Source organism: Xenopus laevis, chromosome 5L (assembly GCF_017654675.1).
Source record: "Xenopus laevis strain J_2021 chromosome 5L, Xenopus_laevis_v10.1, whole genome shotgun sequence".
NCBI classification, from domain to species: domain Eukaryota; kingdom Metazoa; phylum Chordata; class Amphibia; order Anura; family Pipidae; genus Xenopus; species Xenopus laevis.
The window spans coordinates 140,115,074-140,128,011 of NC_054379.1; the positions used below are offsets into that span (position 1 = coordinate 140,115,074).

A 12,938-nucleotide genomic window follows, 5' to 3' on the forward strand; every position below is an offset into this window, starting at 1 on the left:
CAAGTGTTGTGTTATATTTCACAAGGGTGTCAAGAATCACTACATCGCCCTAACTCGTCATGCTAGGAGTTCGCAAGCGTTATCCACCAATATTTTGCATGCTTATCCTCTATACCCAGCCATACTTATAGCACTATAAAAATTATAGTTTGGCCAATAGGCCTTATACAAATGGAGCAACTGGAGTAGCTTTTTGCTCAGTTTTTTTCTTTCCTTCCTCATTAAAACTGTAACTTCACAATTAATCGCTGTTCACTCCTACAGCCATGTATAGGGATCAAGGTAACACCTCAGCCTCTGCAGTCTGATCTTTGAGTGACTGATCTCCTTGTGTCATCGCCCCAACAAAGGTGTTGTTCACCTTCCAAACAGTTTGTTTTTTTTTTTTTGTTTTTTTTTTTTTTTTGTTTTTTTTTAAGTATAGTTGTTTTCAGATTGTTTACCAGAAGCAAAAACTTTTTTCAATCGCTTTCCATTTTTTAATAATTTTTTCAAAACTGGAGTTTTAAAGGTTTTATGTTCCTGTCTCTGGTGTTTGAGTCTGGCAGCTCAGTGATCCAGGTGCAGATTCTGAACTGTTACAATTTGCTACATTAATGGATACATTTTTCAACAGCATCTGTGTCATATTAGCAACTACTGTATCAATTCTAACAGCTGCCTTTAAAAGGGTTGTTCGCCTTCCAACACTTTTCAATTCAGCCGTTTTCAGTATTAGAAAAACTAGTGTTTGTAAATGTGACATTAGATTGTAGGCTCTTCTGGGGCAGGGTCTGATGTTTGTAATGATAAAAATAATTATAATATATTTATGTATGTTTACCATGCAATGCTCATTAGGTTATTGACGCCACAGCCAAACCCATTTGGGCTAAATGCAGGTCAATAGGCACAATTCATAGTATTAAATGGATTTAAATGATGCTACAAAGCAGCTACTTGCCCATACAGCGATGTAGTAAAGACAATGCGTCCAAATTAAAATCAGCTCAAACTCCATTTGTTTAAGCAACAACAAGAAATCACGTATAGAACAATAGAAGGTTTAAGGCACTCTGGAACCAACATGCAGATCAGATCAAAAAGTATTTGTTAAAAAGTAAAAAAAAAATGTACGGCCAGTTTTAGTCCAATGGAACAGAGGAGATTTCAGGCATTTTGCCACTATGTATCATATAAAAAGATCACACACGCAGAGCCTAAAATATCTTCCATTAGCCTCTATAACAGGGGGTTTCCAAATTTTTTTTACCCATGAGCTACAAATGTAAAAAATATTGGTTTTGGAGCAAGACAAGCATGCAAAAACCTGGGTTATGCAAAATAAGGGCTGTGATTGGCCATTTGTTAGCCCCTATGTTGTTAGGCTGTGTTTGGCTTTACACCTGGTTTTTATGCAACCAAAACTTGGGAGTTCTAAAATAAGCACCTGATTTGATGCTACTGGGGGCAACATCCAAGGGGTTGGTGAGCAACATGTTGCTCACGAGCCACAGATTGGGGATCACTGCTTAATAATAATAATAATAATAATATGTACTGAAAGCACTAAATTGCTTTTTGAATGTGCTGTTACAGGGAGAAATTGTTTTTGTGATTGTCAGAGGTCCTCTTAAAAATTGCCATGTGCCAAGGTAATATGCTACTATGGCCAAAGCCTAGAAGTCCTTGGTCAAACAACTGGCACAGAGCGAAAGAATAGGGCTGACATTTCGCTCACTGGTACAGCCAGACTTCTCGTACAGAATTATTGACAGCCCTTAAGCAATGACCTCTGATAGTCTGAGTATGAGGATGGGTGCATATTTCATACTTGTTTCCATTCTGTGCTGGAAGAGGCCAATTTTATTGTCCAGATCCTGTCAGGCAGCCAGAATGTTGAGGAATTAGACTGAAAGCCTGGCTCGTACTCATGGCTTGGAATTGTCTGGCAAAAACATTACATTACTGTAGCAGACTTACTTGACTCACTTGCTCAATCACTGCTATATAGCATATTTATGGCTAATTTCATAGCGCAAAGAGTCATGGCATGTGAGACTAAGAAAATTACAAAAATGTATTTATTAGAGCGGAGTGCAGGGCTGTACGTATAAACTGCAAATATACCGTATAACTATAGAACCTATAACCTATAACTATAGAAAGCAGGCCTAAAAAATTCAGTGTATAGACCCTGCCGCTGGCTTCTCATAGGCACTCAGCAGTTTCATTCTATTTGGTCAAAATAAAATATTTGGCTTATGGGGTTATGAAACCAAAAGCTTGGAGGAAGTTAAACTTTTTATAGTAGCAAACAGCCAAAGCAAATATGACTGCAAAAGTGCGTTTATTTACAAAACATGTTGTGGAAATAAATGCACTTTTGCAGTCATATCTGCTTGGGCTTTTTCCTACTACAAAAAGTTTTACTGGAATTTAAGTCTGGTTGGGACAGAAAAGGAAAAGCTGGAAGGTATTGGTTGTGTAAAGAAAAACAGTCATTAAAAGGCAGCTTGGAGGAAGTGTTGCTGCATATTGCGGTTTATTCATACAATATATGGCCAAAGGTGAACAGATACATTTTTAGCCAAAAGTATCCAGATAGTGTCTAAAATAACATGTTCTTGGTTGGAACACTATCTGAGGAGTTCCGAACTGTATCCAAAAACAATGTCAGCACAATAAGGTCCCCAATGGATAAAGTAAGGTCCATACAGAATGGGGTTTGAGGAGTGAAAATATATTTATTGGCACTCAAGAGACCCTGACCTCAACCCAACTAACACCTAAGGCTTGAACTGAAAGTCAGGCCAAATCCCCAACACTGCGCCCGCCCTGAAAAATGCTTCTGTGGCTGAATGGAAGCAAATCCCACCAACAATGTTCCTAACATCTACTGGAATCCTTCCCAGAAGAGCAGAGGCTGCTATAGCAGCAAGGGGAGGACCAACTTCATATAAATCCACATGGCTTAAGAATGAATAGTTGGACAGGCAAGTGTCCACTTACTTTAAGTCACATAGTGAATCAGTGAATGAGCTGCCATATTGCTTTTCAGCAGAGCTGGAGAATGCTTCCAAAGCTTTATCAAGGTTTTTTTATTAATGATTATTCAGACATAACAGGAGAAAAAGTAAAAGTACTAGTTTTTCCTGATAAAAACATACAATTACACATAAAGTACTCTACAATTTCTGTTGTATACTCATTCACAAATGCAGGCCCTGAGCACTCTGGATAACAGATCTGTACCAGGTTAGAAATGTCACTTATGCTGACTAAGCAGCAATCGTATAGTCCATTGTTTAAAGGTGTATGAGGATCAATGGCTGAATGAAATCTTTAAAAAGACTGTTGTGAGATTCAGCACGGCTTTGAGAAGGCCACTTAGACACATTTATCATGAGCCAAAGACTAGAACGCTGATGGTATGAGCAAGGTGATGAGCTGTGTTTCCAAACAGACAAAAACTGAAAGTAACAACAAGCACTTACTTAGTATTTATTTTGAGCAAAACAAGCCCGAGGCTCAGAAAGTGTATTAGGCAGAGCAGATACATTCACACTTTATATAAGTGCTGGCAGCTCCACTAATATTTGTGTGTATGTGATGCCAATCGATTTCCACTTAGTGATGATGGGACATGACAATGCTCCGGGGGATATTCACAGATACAGATACATTCTAATAACATTCCCCACAAGCCACAACTGTGCTCATCTATACAGAATGGGTGCACCTACATGGGCATGAGGATGGGGTACAAATTGTATACCTGCAAAATGGAGCCACCCATATGCAAGCACCTACTTTATTAAAATGGCAGTTTGCCAAACTAGATTTTTATATAGGTACTTCCACAATTGTCAATTTCTGTATTGGGAAGTACAACAAAGCTGTACAAGTTGAAATAGCACACGTTTCAGGAGCCAGAATCTCACTTGTGGCAACAATTCCCATGAACCAAGAGAGGAGCCTTACTTGGGCTACTGCTTGAAGCCATTCAAAGGCCATCCTTCTCCTCCTTTGTTTACAAGGCAAGCTCCATAAATCTTACAAGTCAATTATGTCAGAGCAGATGAGCAAGTGAGTATAGCCCTAAGCAACTTGGGACCTGCTGTACAAACAAACTTATTCAGTAGCACAGCCCATTAACTCTTATCACAATCTGCTAGAAACAAAAGAATACTTCCCACTTTCCAGCAATTTATTCACTTCCTACCGTTTCTTATTATCATATTATACTCACCTGGGGCTGCTTACATTTTACCTCTTTGTGGGGTGATAACACCCCACAAAGAGACTGAAAAGTATGTTGCTGGCTACTTTGGGCAACTTAAACCAGGCCAGCATAGTTACAACATTCTATGCTGTCAAGAAAAGCATTAGCGATCAGAATGCATCACAGCTAACCAAACACCATTATAGCCAATGGAATTCATGCTGTTCATGCCACACTGAAACAACTCTCTCTAAAACAAACTTCAAGGGGATGCAATCAATAAGAACTCCTCATGTTCTCATTCCAAGACATGCTGAAGGGCATAATTCTGTCTTGCTGAGCACATTACATACCAATACACAGTCTAAAGAGACATACTTTGCACAAATGTCTTGGTACCTTATTCCACACAAAGATGGAGTGCTCACCTCAGGCAATGTATCCTTTCGGATCAGGTGCTTCTAGCTGTATTCGATCCAACCTGCCACGGGTCAGAAAATCAATTGTAGAAATCCAATATACTGCAGCACACTGCAATTTGTGTAAAATTCAGAAGTGGCTCAGATATGAGCAGACATGTGGCAACGTTTTGGGCCTCGCAGGACCCTTTCTCAAGCCTTATTCCTTTCTGGTACCTTATTCCACTTGGCTTTGGATGAAGACAATATTTTATTTGTATGTTCTTTCTGTGCATGTGTGGGTTCCCTTTGGGTACACCAGTTTCCTCCCGCACACCCAAAACATTCAGGCAGGTCAGTTGGCTCCTGATAGAATTGATCATGCTGTGTGCAAATGTGATAGAGACTTGGAGAATGTAAGCTCCACTGGGATAGGGCCTGATGTGAATGAGGTATAATCTCTTTAAAGGGATGTGGGGATATGTCGGTGCTAAATAAAGAGCAATACTCTACCAGCCAGGTTATTACCTCTAGCTTTGCTGGGAACATATCGAAGTACTTTAATGTAAGTTTCAAAAAGTCACCTTGTAATTGTTTAATCAAAGTGAGACACTGAGATACGGACACATGCGAGTGTGAAAAGATAATATATATTGTATATCTGAGTAGCTTTTCTTTTCATATAGTTTCTATTAAACAAAGTAAATTTAACTGGAAAAAAAAAATAGTGTGCTACTGCAAAAAATAAACAAAAAGCCCTCCAAGGAAGATAAACAATGGGTCTGCAGCTTATGGGATATTCTTAAATCAAAAGTTACATTTCATACATCAGCCTGTGATTTCATGTAGCAGACAAAACACCCCATATAGATTACCCTCATACATGCATACCGAGCCACTGCTAATATATGGTCTCCATGTTTACCAGTACAGGGCTGGGTTTTGTTAACTGGAAACCCATTATCCAAAAAGCTCTGAATAACGGAAAAACCGTCTACCTTAGGCTCCATTGTATCCAAATAATTCAAATCCCTTACCCAGAAGAAAATTCTAATTAAACGATTTCCTTTTTCTCTGTGATAATAAAAGAGTGCCTTTTACTTGATCCCAACTAAGATATAATTAATCCTCTTTGGAAGCAAAACCAGCCTATTGGGGTTATTTCATATTTTCATGATTTTATAGTAGACTTAAGGCATGAAAATTCCAAATTACAGAAATATCCATACCAGGAAAAATCCAGTTCCCGAACATTCTAGATAACAGGTCCCATACCTGTACTAAAAACCACTGTATTCTGAATAACCCAACGGTTACCTTCAGTGCAAAGTAGGCTCTACAGCCCTATTAAACCTAAGGCTCCCCGCCTGTGACCTTAGACTGCTGGCTTTCAGCTTCCCGTTTTATAGGCTTGTGTCTGCCCCACCCCTTTTGTGATGTCATTTGTGGGCTAAATGTAGGAGGAAGCCAGGTGGGAGTCAGGTCAAGTTTTTCTCGACCCGAACATCACTACTTCCAACACAACACCCACTTAAAAATACAGGGTAATGGTACATAATATTAAAATGCATATGAAGACATTTCATTATGTTTCTGTCCCTTTAAGAAGCAGCCATAGGATCAGTATGAGCAGTTGAAATTTAGAAGCAACATTTAATTAGACAAGTGAGCAAGGAAATCAGTGGTTATATAACTATCTGTAGGCTCTGCAGAGACTGGCTTCCATCTAAAAAAGGGACACTTTCTAGGCTCATTTACTGCGCTCACCTCAATTGGTACATCCTTCATACTACGTTTTAGGGCCTGAATGTTATTTTAATCTGCACGGACTGAAAATAACCTTTGCATGGATGTTTCGGTGGCCACAAACCAGAAACCCACCATGAAAACATCTAGCAGGCTCCATGCTAAATCTACTCAAGGCAATGGGGCTGCAAAGGAATAACGGAACATGCCATGAATAAAACCTTATGAGCCCAATATGCACACTCTATTGGTTTACTTTCCCTTATTTATAGAAACCAAATTATTACTCAAGTATATGAGTCATTCATTCTTTCCCTGGCCCAGTGAAGCTTACAATCTAACTTCACTCCCTTAAACAGAATACTCCCCCATGCACACACCTAGGGCAATGAAAATGCAACCTACCCACCTGCTTAAGATTAGCAAGATGTGGTACAGGTATGGGATCCATTATTCGGAAATGGGAAGGCCATCTACCATAGATTCCATTTTAATCAAATAACTGAAATTTAAAAATGAGAGAATCTGTAAACACAAGTTCTTATTTTGTGTCTCCCTGACTTAAGATCATAAATAGCACTAAAAATACACTACAGATGGATCACACTAGGCAATACTTGCAGAAAGCAATAAGGGGCCTATTTATCATGCTGTGTAAAACATGGAGAAAAACATTGCCGGTGATGCTGTCCATAGCAACCAATCAGCAATATTTCAAAAGTCACCTACAAGTTAGAGAACAAAATCAAAGTTGTGAACAGTTGCCATGGGCAACATCACCAGAGACAAACCCCTGCATAATGGATATATTCCTATCTCTAAGCAAACAGTTTGGACAAATGGGTGAAGGGAGTTGTTTATACAGAGCTCAGTAGTAAATTAAGTCTCCCAGCTATGTGTGTCATAGGCCTGCATAGGGACGTTTTCCCTTACTTAACTTTCATTGGTTTCAGTATCCTGGCATGCAATTGCCAGATAAGGGGGGGGGGCACACGCCGTTTGTCAGTCAATCATTGGATCCATCAAGTAAGAGCGGTCTGGACTTCTCAAAGGCAAAATATTAAATTTCTGACAATAGACCTGATCTTTTTGTTTTCTCTACATCTATTGAGTGGCTTGATGGGCAGCCAGCATCCTATCCTATAGTAGAGCCCTTTTATTTGCTTACAATAGGCACACAGTTGCAGCATCCCACACTCTCTCCCCTTAAACAATTTAAACAACCCCCATCCGAGGCTGAAATGAGGGGGCAACACACACTCACACAGAAGGAACCAAAACATATACTTTAACAGCCCAAACACTGAAAATGCAGGATCCCATAATACTTTTAATGACAGTTGCTGGTAACTGTAGTGGAATGTCAGGACAAAATTACGTTTAGAACAAGCAAAACATTAGCCCCAACCACTGGTCAAACATCCACAAATATTAAAAGGCAGTGTAACACTATGCTGTGCAGCACTAATAAAGAACCACAAACAGCAGAAGTGCCACAGCATGGATGCAGAACAGGATCAGAAATACATGCTAGACTTGCTTGAAACTAGAATAAAATAAATTTGCAATAAAATATAACAAAACAGTACAGCAGCAGCACACTGAAATGAGAGAAATTTAGAGAGTTCATGTGACAGGCAGAAGGGTTGGTGAAAAATATGTATAATACATGCTTAATCCAATATTAAGTATCTATTAGTAGCATTCTAATCTCTGTTAAAGGGGTTGGTCCCCTTTAAATGAACTTTTAGTATGGTGTAGAGAATATTCTGAGGCAATCTGCAACTGGTTTTAATTTTTTATAATTAGTGTATTTGTGTAATTTAGCTTTTTAGTCAGCAGCTCTCCAGTTTGCAATTTCAAGGTTCAAGTTACCTGCGGCCTAGCAGCTTCCAAAATTCCAAACCAAAATTTAATAAAATGGCCCACATAACACAGAAACCCCTAATATACCCATCACGGTTACCCGTTTCTTCAAAAAGTATGAATAAATGCCATTTTCTATACTGAAATCCAGCTGTTTAACATTTCTTCTCTTTCTGCATCATTTGAAATCCTGGCAGGGAAGGAGGGACTAAACACTGATGTTACTAATTGTAACAACTTCCCCACAGCTTACAGACAGCATGCAGGAACTACATAACCCACAATGCATTGCACTGTGATGTTCCTTTCCTTATTGAAATCACGTGTGCAGGGAATTGTGGGGTTTGGAGGATGCAGGCTGAGGACAGATGGCTGTTGATACAAAGTAACAGTAGTCAGACAGCTCAGCAAAGTAGTCAGACAGATCAGCAGGAGAGCAGGGGGCTAGGCTTAAGGAACTGTTCCAAACCATTAAAAGTCATGAAAACTCTGCATACTTTCTAATTGATATATATATTGCAAAGTTGCTTGAAATTATGTTTACTTTTCAAAAATCTCAAATTATGTTTGTGTGGAGTTCCCCCTTTAAAGTTGAACCATCCCTTTAAGGTGGCAGCCAAGCCATAGACGTGGATGACGTTTAGTATCTACAGCTGAAAGACCCACAGGCAAGTCCAACTTTTTTTGGCCAGTGGACCAAACAGAGAGAAGTGCAGCCCCTTTCCATTCCTCGCATGCCTATGCCACATACATACATACATACATGGCTGGGCAGCCTCAGCAGACAAGGCTGGATTTACATAGCATAGCCCCTAGGCCCACTGTTGTTCGTCACCCCATCACCTCCTTTTAATTCAATCAAATTTTCATCATCGGGACTAGAGCAATGGGCATTGGCATAGAGGAAATTTTAAAAATCGTATCTTCTGCTCCTCCCCAGTGTTTCTGAACCAATGTGGATGTGGTTGGGCAGCATGTCACCCCCTATAATCCTGCCACCCTAAGGCGGGCCTTGGTGGCCTCTCCACAAATCCAGGCCTGTCAGCAGACTGGATTCTTTCTATCACCGCAGACACAACGTCATCATTAAAACTTGTTGTAACTAGGTCCACCAACAAAATTCCGGGCCAGTGGTGGGGGCGGGAACTAAAGGAGCGGGCCATGGCGCAAAAAGGGGCAGAGATGTTGGTCATGCCACAAAAGGGGGGGGGGACAATGGCCAGAAGACGAAGAAAAGTTAAGTTCCACCAGAGGGCCAAGTGTTTTTGTTAAGGGTATTACAAATTACCGGCAACTACATTGCCGGTAAATTTGTAATAATGGCCCTTAGCCATGGCAGGTGTTTTACAGGCTAGGCCGGTAAAATACCGGCCCGGCGGCAACCCTAATTTGAATAAATATGCTTTATTCAGATGCAAATAAGAGAATTCCCAAGCATTCAACCCTGAAAGGAGACTTGGATCCATAGAAGGGATATTCCACAAACAACAGAAGCTAAGAACTGTTTTGATTACTAAACCAGACCCATCTATCGCACTTCAGCAGCTGTTCCACTGCAATGTTGTCGTTTGCACATACGGTGGGTTTTCAACTCAAGGCCCAAACAAAGTCACTACATCAGCAGCTCCTAAGCGCACATGAAGACCCCCCAATAAGTTTGCTCTATCACATGGCTCAGTATAGAGGCCTGCGGAATGATGGATAGATCAGTTCTACAATCCCCGACCCTCTCTCTGCTCACAGGTGCTAGTCTGCCACCCCAGGGAATCTATTGATATGCCCTACTGTTATACAGGGGTGGAGGCAGGGAATTATTAATAGGAGTCACCAGTTGGTCATGAATATAAAATCACACAGACAGGAATCAGAACTAAAATAAGCAAGAGGAGTCTGGCTGACAAGTTTACAATGCAGAGTTCATAGGACATTATACATAGACTTGGAACTATAAAATATCCAAATGTCTTGTTTATAATAGAGTTTATTCAGCATGTATATCCCCTGCAACAGCCACCATTCCACACAGAGCAAACTATACGCACACTATACGCACACTATACGCACACTATACACACACTATACACACACTATACACACACTGTTAGGCGTTTCTTGGAGCACAAGGGTCTGTATGACAATTTTGCATTGTGTTCATGGTCAGTCTGCTACCCTCCCGTTGTTTTCTGAACTACAATTCCCAACATCCCCTGTAGGCGTGGGGCTTGGAAACAAAAGATGGAGGGGGCAGGCAATCAACTTCCACAGGAATCTAATAGAACTCTAGCAATTACCGTAACTCACCGATTAGCCGCCGCACCTCCTCCTCGCTCAAGTACAAGTTCAGTCCTGGGTCAGCAGAAGGGCCAGGTCCGGACTGAGCTTTCTGCGGCTGCTGAAGGAGGACGGACAGAAGCAATGGCCACCAGCACCACAGCCCGGGGCCCGGCAGCTTTCCCTTCCGCCTCCTACTCTCCTGGGGGTCCGGGGCCCCGGGCAGCATGTCTCTCACAGGCCGTGATGAACAGGAGCGCCCCGGACCATCCCTGCGATATTCACCCCTTACTTTCCCGCTGAAGGGTTAAATCGGCGAAATCACAAGAACCGCCCGATCTCCGCCAGCTCCGTCTCCTGACGCGCGCTCACACACTGCCTGTGTGCGCCCTACGCACGCGCTATACAGACACAAGCGCTACGCTTTTCCTCTACTTCTGGAACCAGCCGGCCACCGTTAGCATAAACCACTCTGCGTGCCTTTTAGCGTTGGACTATTTTTTTTTTCATGAATCTTTATTGTTCCTGCTGCAACGAACACGTGACGTGCTGCTCCGGGGACTGGCTCGGATTGCTGTTTGTTTTTGCAGCGTTTACATTGTGAGGTATTATTTGTTTTCTCAAGTTACAAGGGTCGGGATTGCGCGTGTTTATGAGGAAAATATACATGAATAATTTGAATTAATTCTACTCGAAACGAATGTTGTCGTTCTAAGCAACTACTATAGATTCACTGAGTAGTTGAATGTTTTTGAGATAACTTTTAGTATGATGTAAAGAGACTTTGATTTCATTTTTTTATTATTTTTTTTTTAGCTTTTTATTCAGCAGCTCTTCACTTTGCATCTTAAGCAATCTGGTAACTAGGGTCCAAACTACCATAGCAACCAAGGCATTGATTTGAATAAGAGACTAATATGAATAGGGTTGCCACCTTTTCTGGGAAAAAATACCGGCCTTCCTATATATTTATCTTTTTTCCCTATTAATAACTTTAGGATTAAGCATCGATTTTACCAGCCAGGTGGCAACCCTAATTATGAATAGGAAAGGCCTGAATAGAAGGATCAGTAGTAAAAAGTAGGGATGCACTGAATCCACTATTTTGGATTCGACTGAACCCCCGAAATCCTCTGTGAAAGATTTGGCCGAATACTGAACCAAATCCTAATTTGCATATGCAAATAAGGGGTGGGAAGGGGAAAACATTTTTTACTTCCTTGTTTTGCGACAAAAAGTCAAATGATTTCCCTCCCCGTCCCTAATTTACATATGCAAATTAGGGCTCGGTTCGGCCAGGCAGAAGGATTCGACTGAATCCTCCTGAAAAAGGCCAAATCCCGAACCAAATCCTAGATTCATTGCATCCCTAATAAAAAGTAACAATAACAATAGATTTTTAGCCTTACAGCGTATTTGTTTTTTAGAAGGGGTCAGCGACACCCATTTGAAAGCTGCAAAGAGTCCGAAGAAAAAGGCAAATAACTATTATTATTAACATGTATTTATATAGCGCCAACATATTGCGTAGCACTGTAATAAAACTATAAAAAATAATGAAAACCAATTGAAAAGTTGCTTAGAATTGGCTGTTCTATAACATAATAAAAGTTACCCACCCCTTTAGACTAGAAGAAAAGAACTTTCATTTGAAGCAACGTAGGGGGTTCTTCACAGTCAGGACAGTGAGGTTGTGGAATGCACTGCCGGGTGATGTTGTGATGCTGATTCAGTTAATGACTTTAAGAATGGCTTGGATGATTTTTTTGGACAGACATAATATCAAAGGCTATTGTGATACTAAACTCTATAGTTAGTATAGATATGGGTATATATAATTTATGTGAAGATATGGCGGGGTGTGTTTATAGATGCTGGGTTTTCATTTGGAGGGGTTGAATTTGATGGACTTTGTCTTTTTTCAACCCAATTTAACTACGTAACTTAAGGGTGAACCACCCCTTTAAAGCGATTTGTAAATGTAATTGAAATTAAATATAGAATCCCTTCTTGTACTTTGGGTCGGACTCTTGCAACAGTTGATTCAGGAGTCAGAACCAGCAGAGCGGAGATTATAAGCAGCCAGACTGATATTGCAGGTTGACGTCAAGCATCATTTTTACCTGTGTGACTTGTATATTTCTGGCCAATTTAATAAACATTGGTAGGATTACAGATAGGTTTGCCACCTTTTCTGGAAAAAAATTACCGGCCTTCCTATATATTTATCTTTTTTTCCTAATAATAACATTGGGATCAACCATAATTTTTACCGGCCAGGCCGGTTTTAATTTTTTATTATTTGTGGTTTTTGAGTTATTTACCGTTTAATTCAGCAGATCTCCAGTTTACAAATCCAGCAGTCTGGTTGCTATGGTCCAAATTACCCTAGCGACCATGCACTGATTTGAATAAAAGACTGGAATATGAATAGGAGAGGCCTGAATAGACAG

The 12,938-nt window shown here is 40.5% G+C and overlaps 1 protein-coding gene across 2 annotated transcripts in view; it reads right to left on the reverse strand.

The window, feature by feature from the left end:
- ryk.L (receptor like tyrosine kinase L homeolog) overlaps positions 1-10,971 on the reverse strand; it is a 71,015-nt gene extending 60,044 nt beyond the window's left edge. Inside the window, exon 1 of one of the 2 annotated variants that reach the window (XM_018261918.2) lies at positions 10,516-10,971. In XM_018261918.2, the coding sequence (XP_018117407.1) occupies positions 10,516-10,714 (199 nt within the window). In that variant the 5' untranslated portion in view covers positions 10,715-10,971. 2 annotated transcript variants of the gene reach the window in all.
- Positions 10,972-12,938: the final 1,967 nt, after the last annotated feature.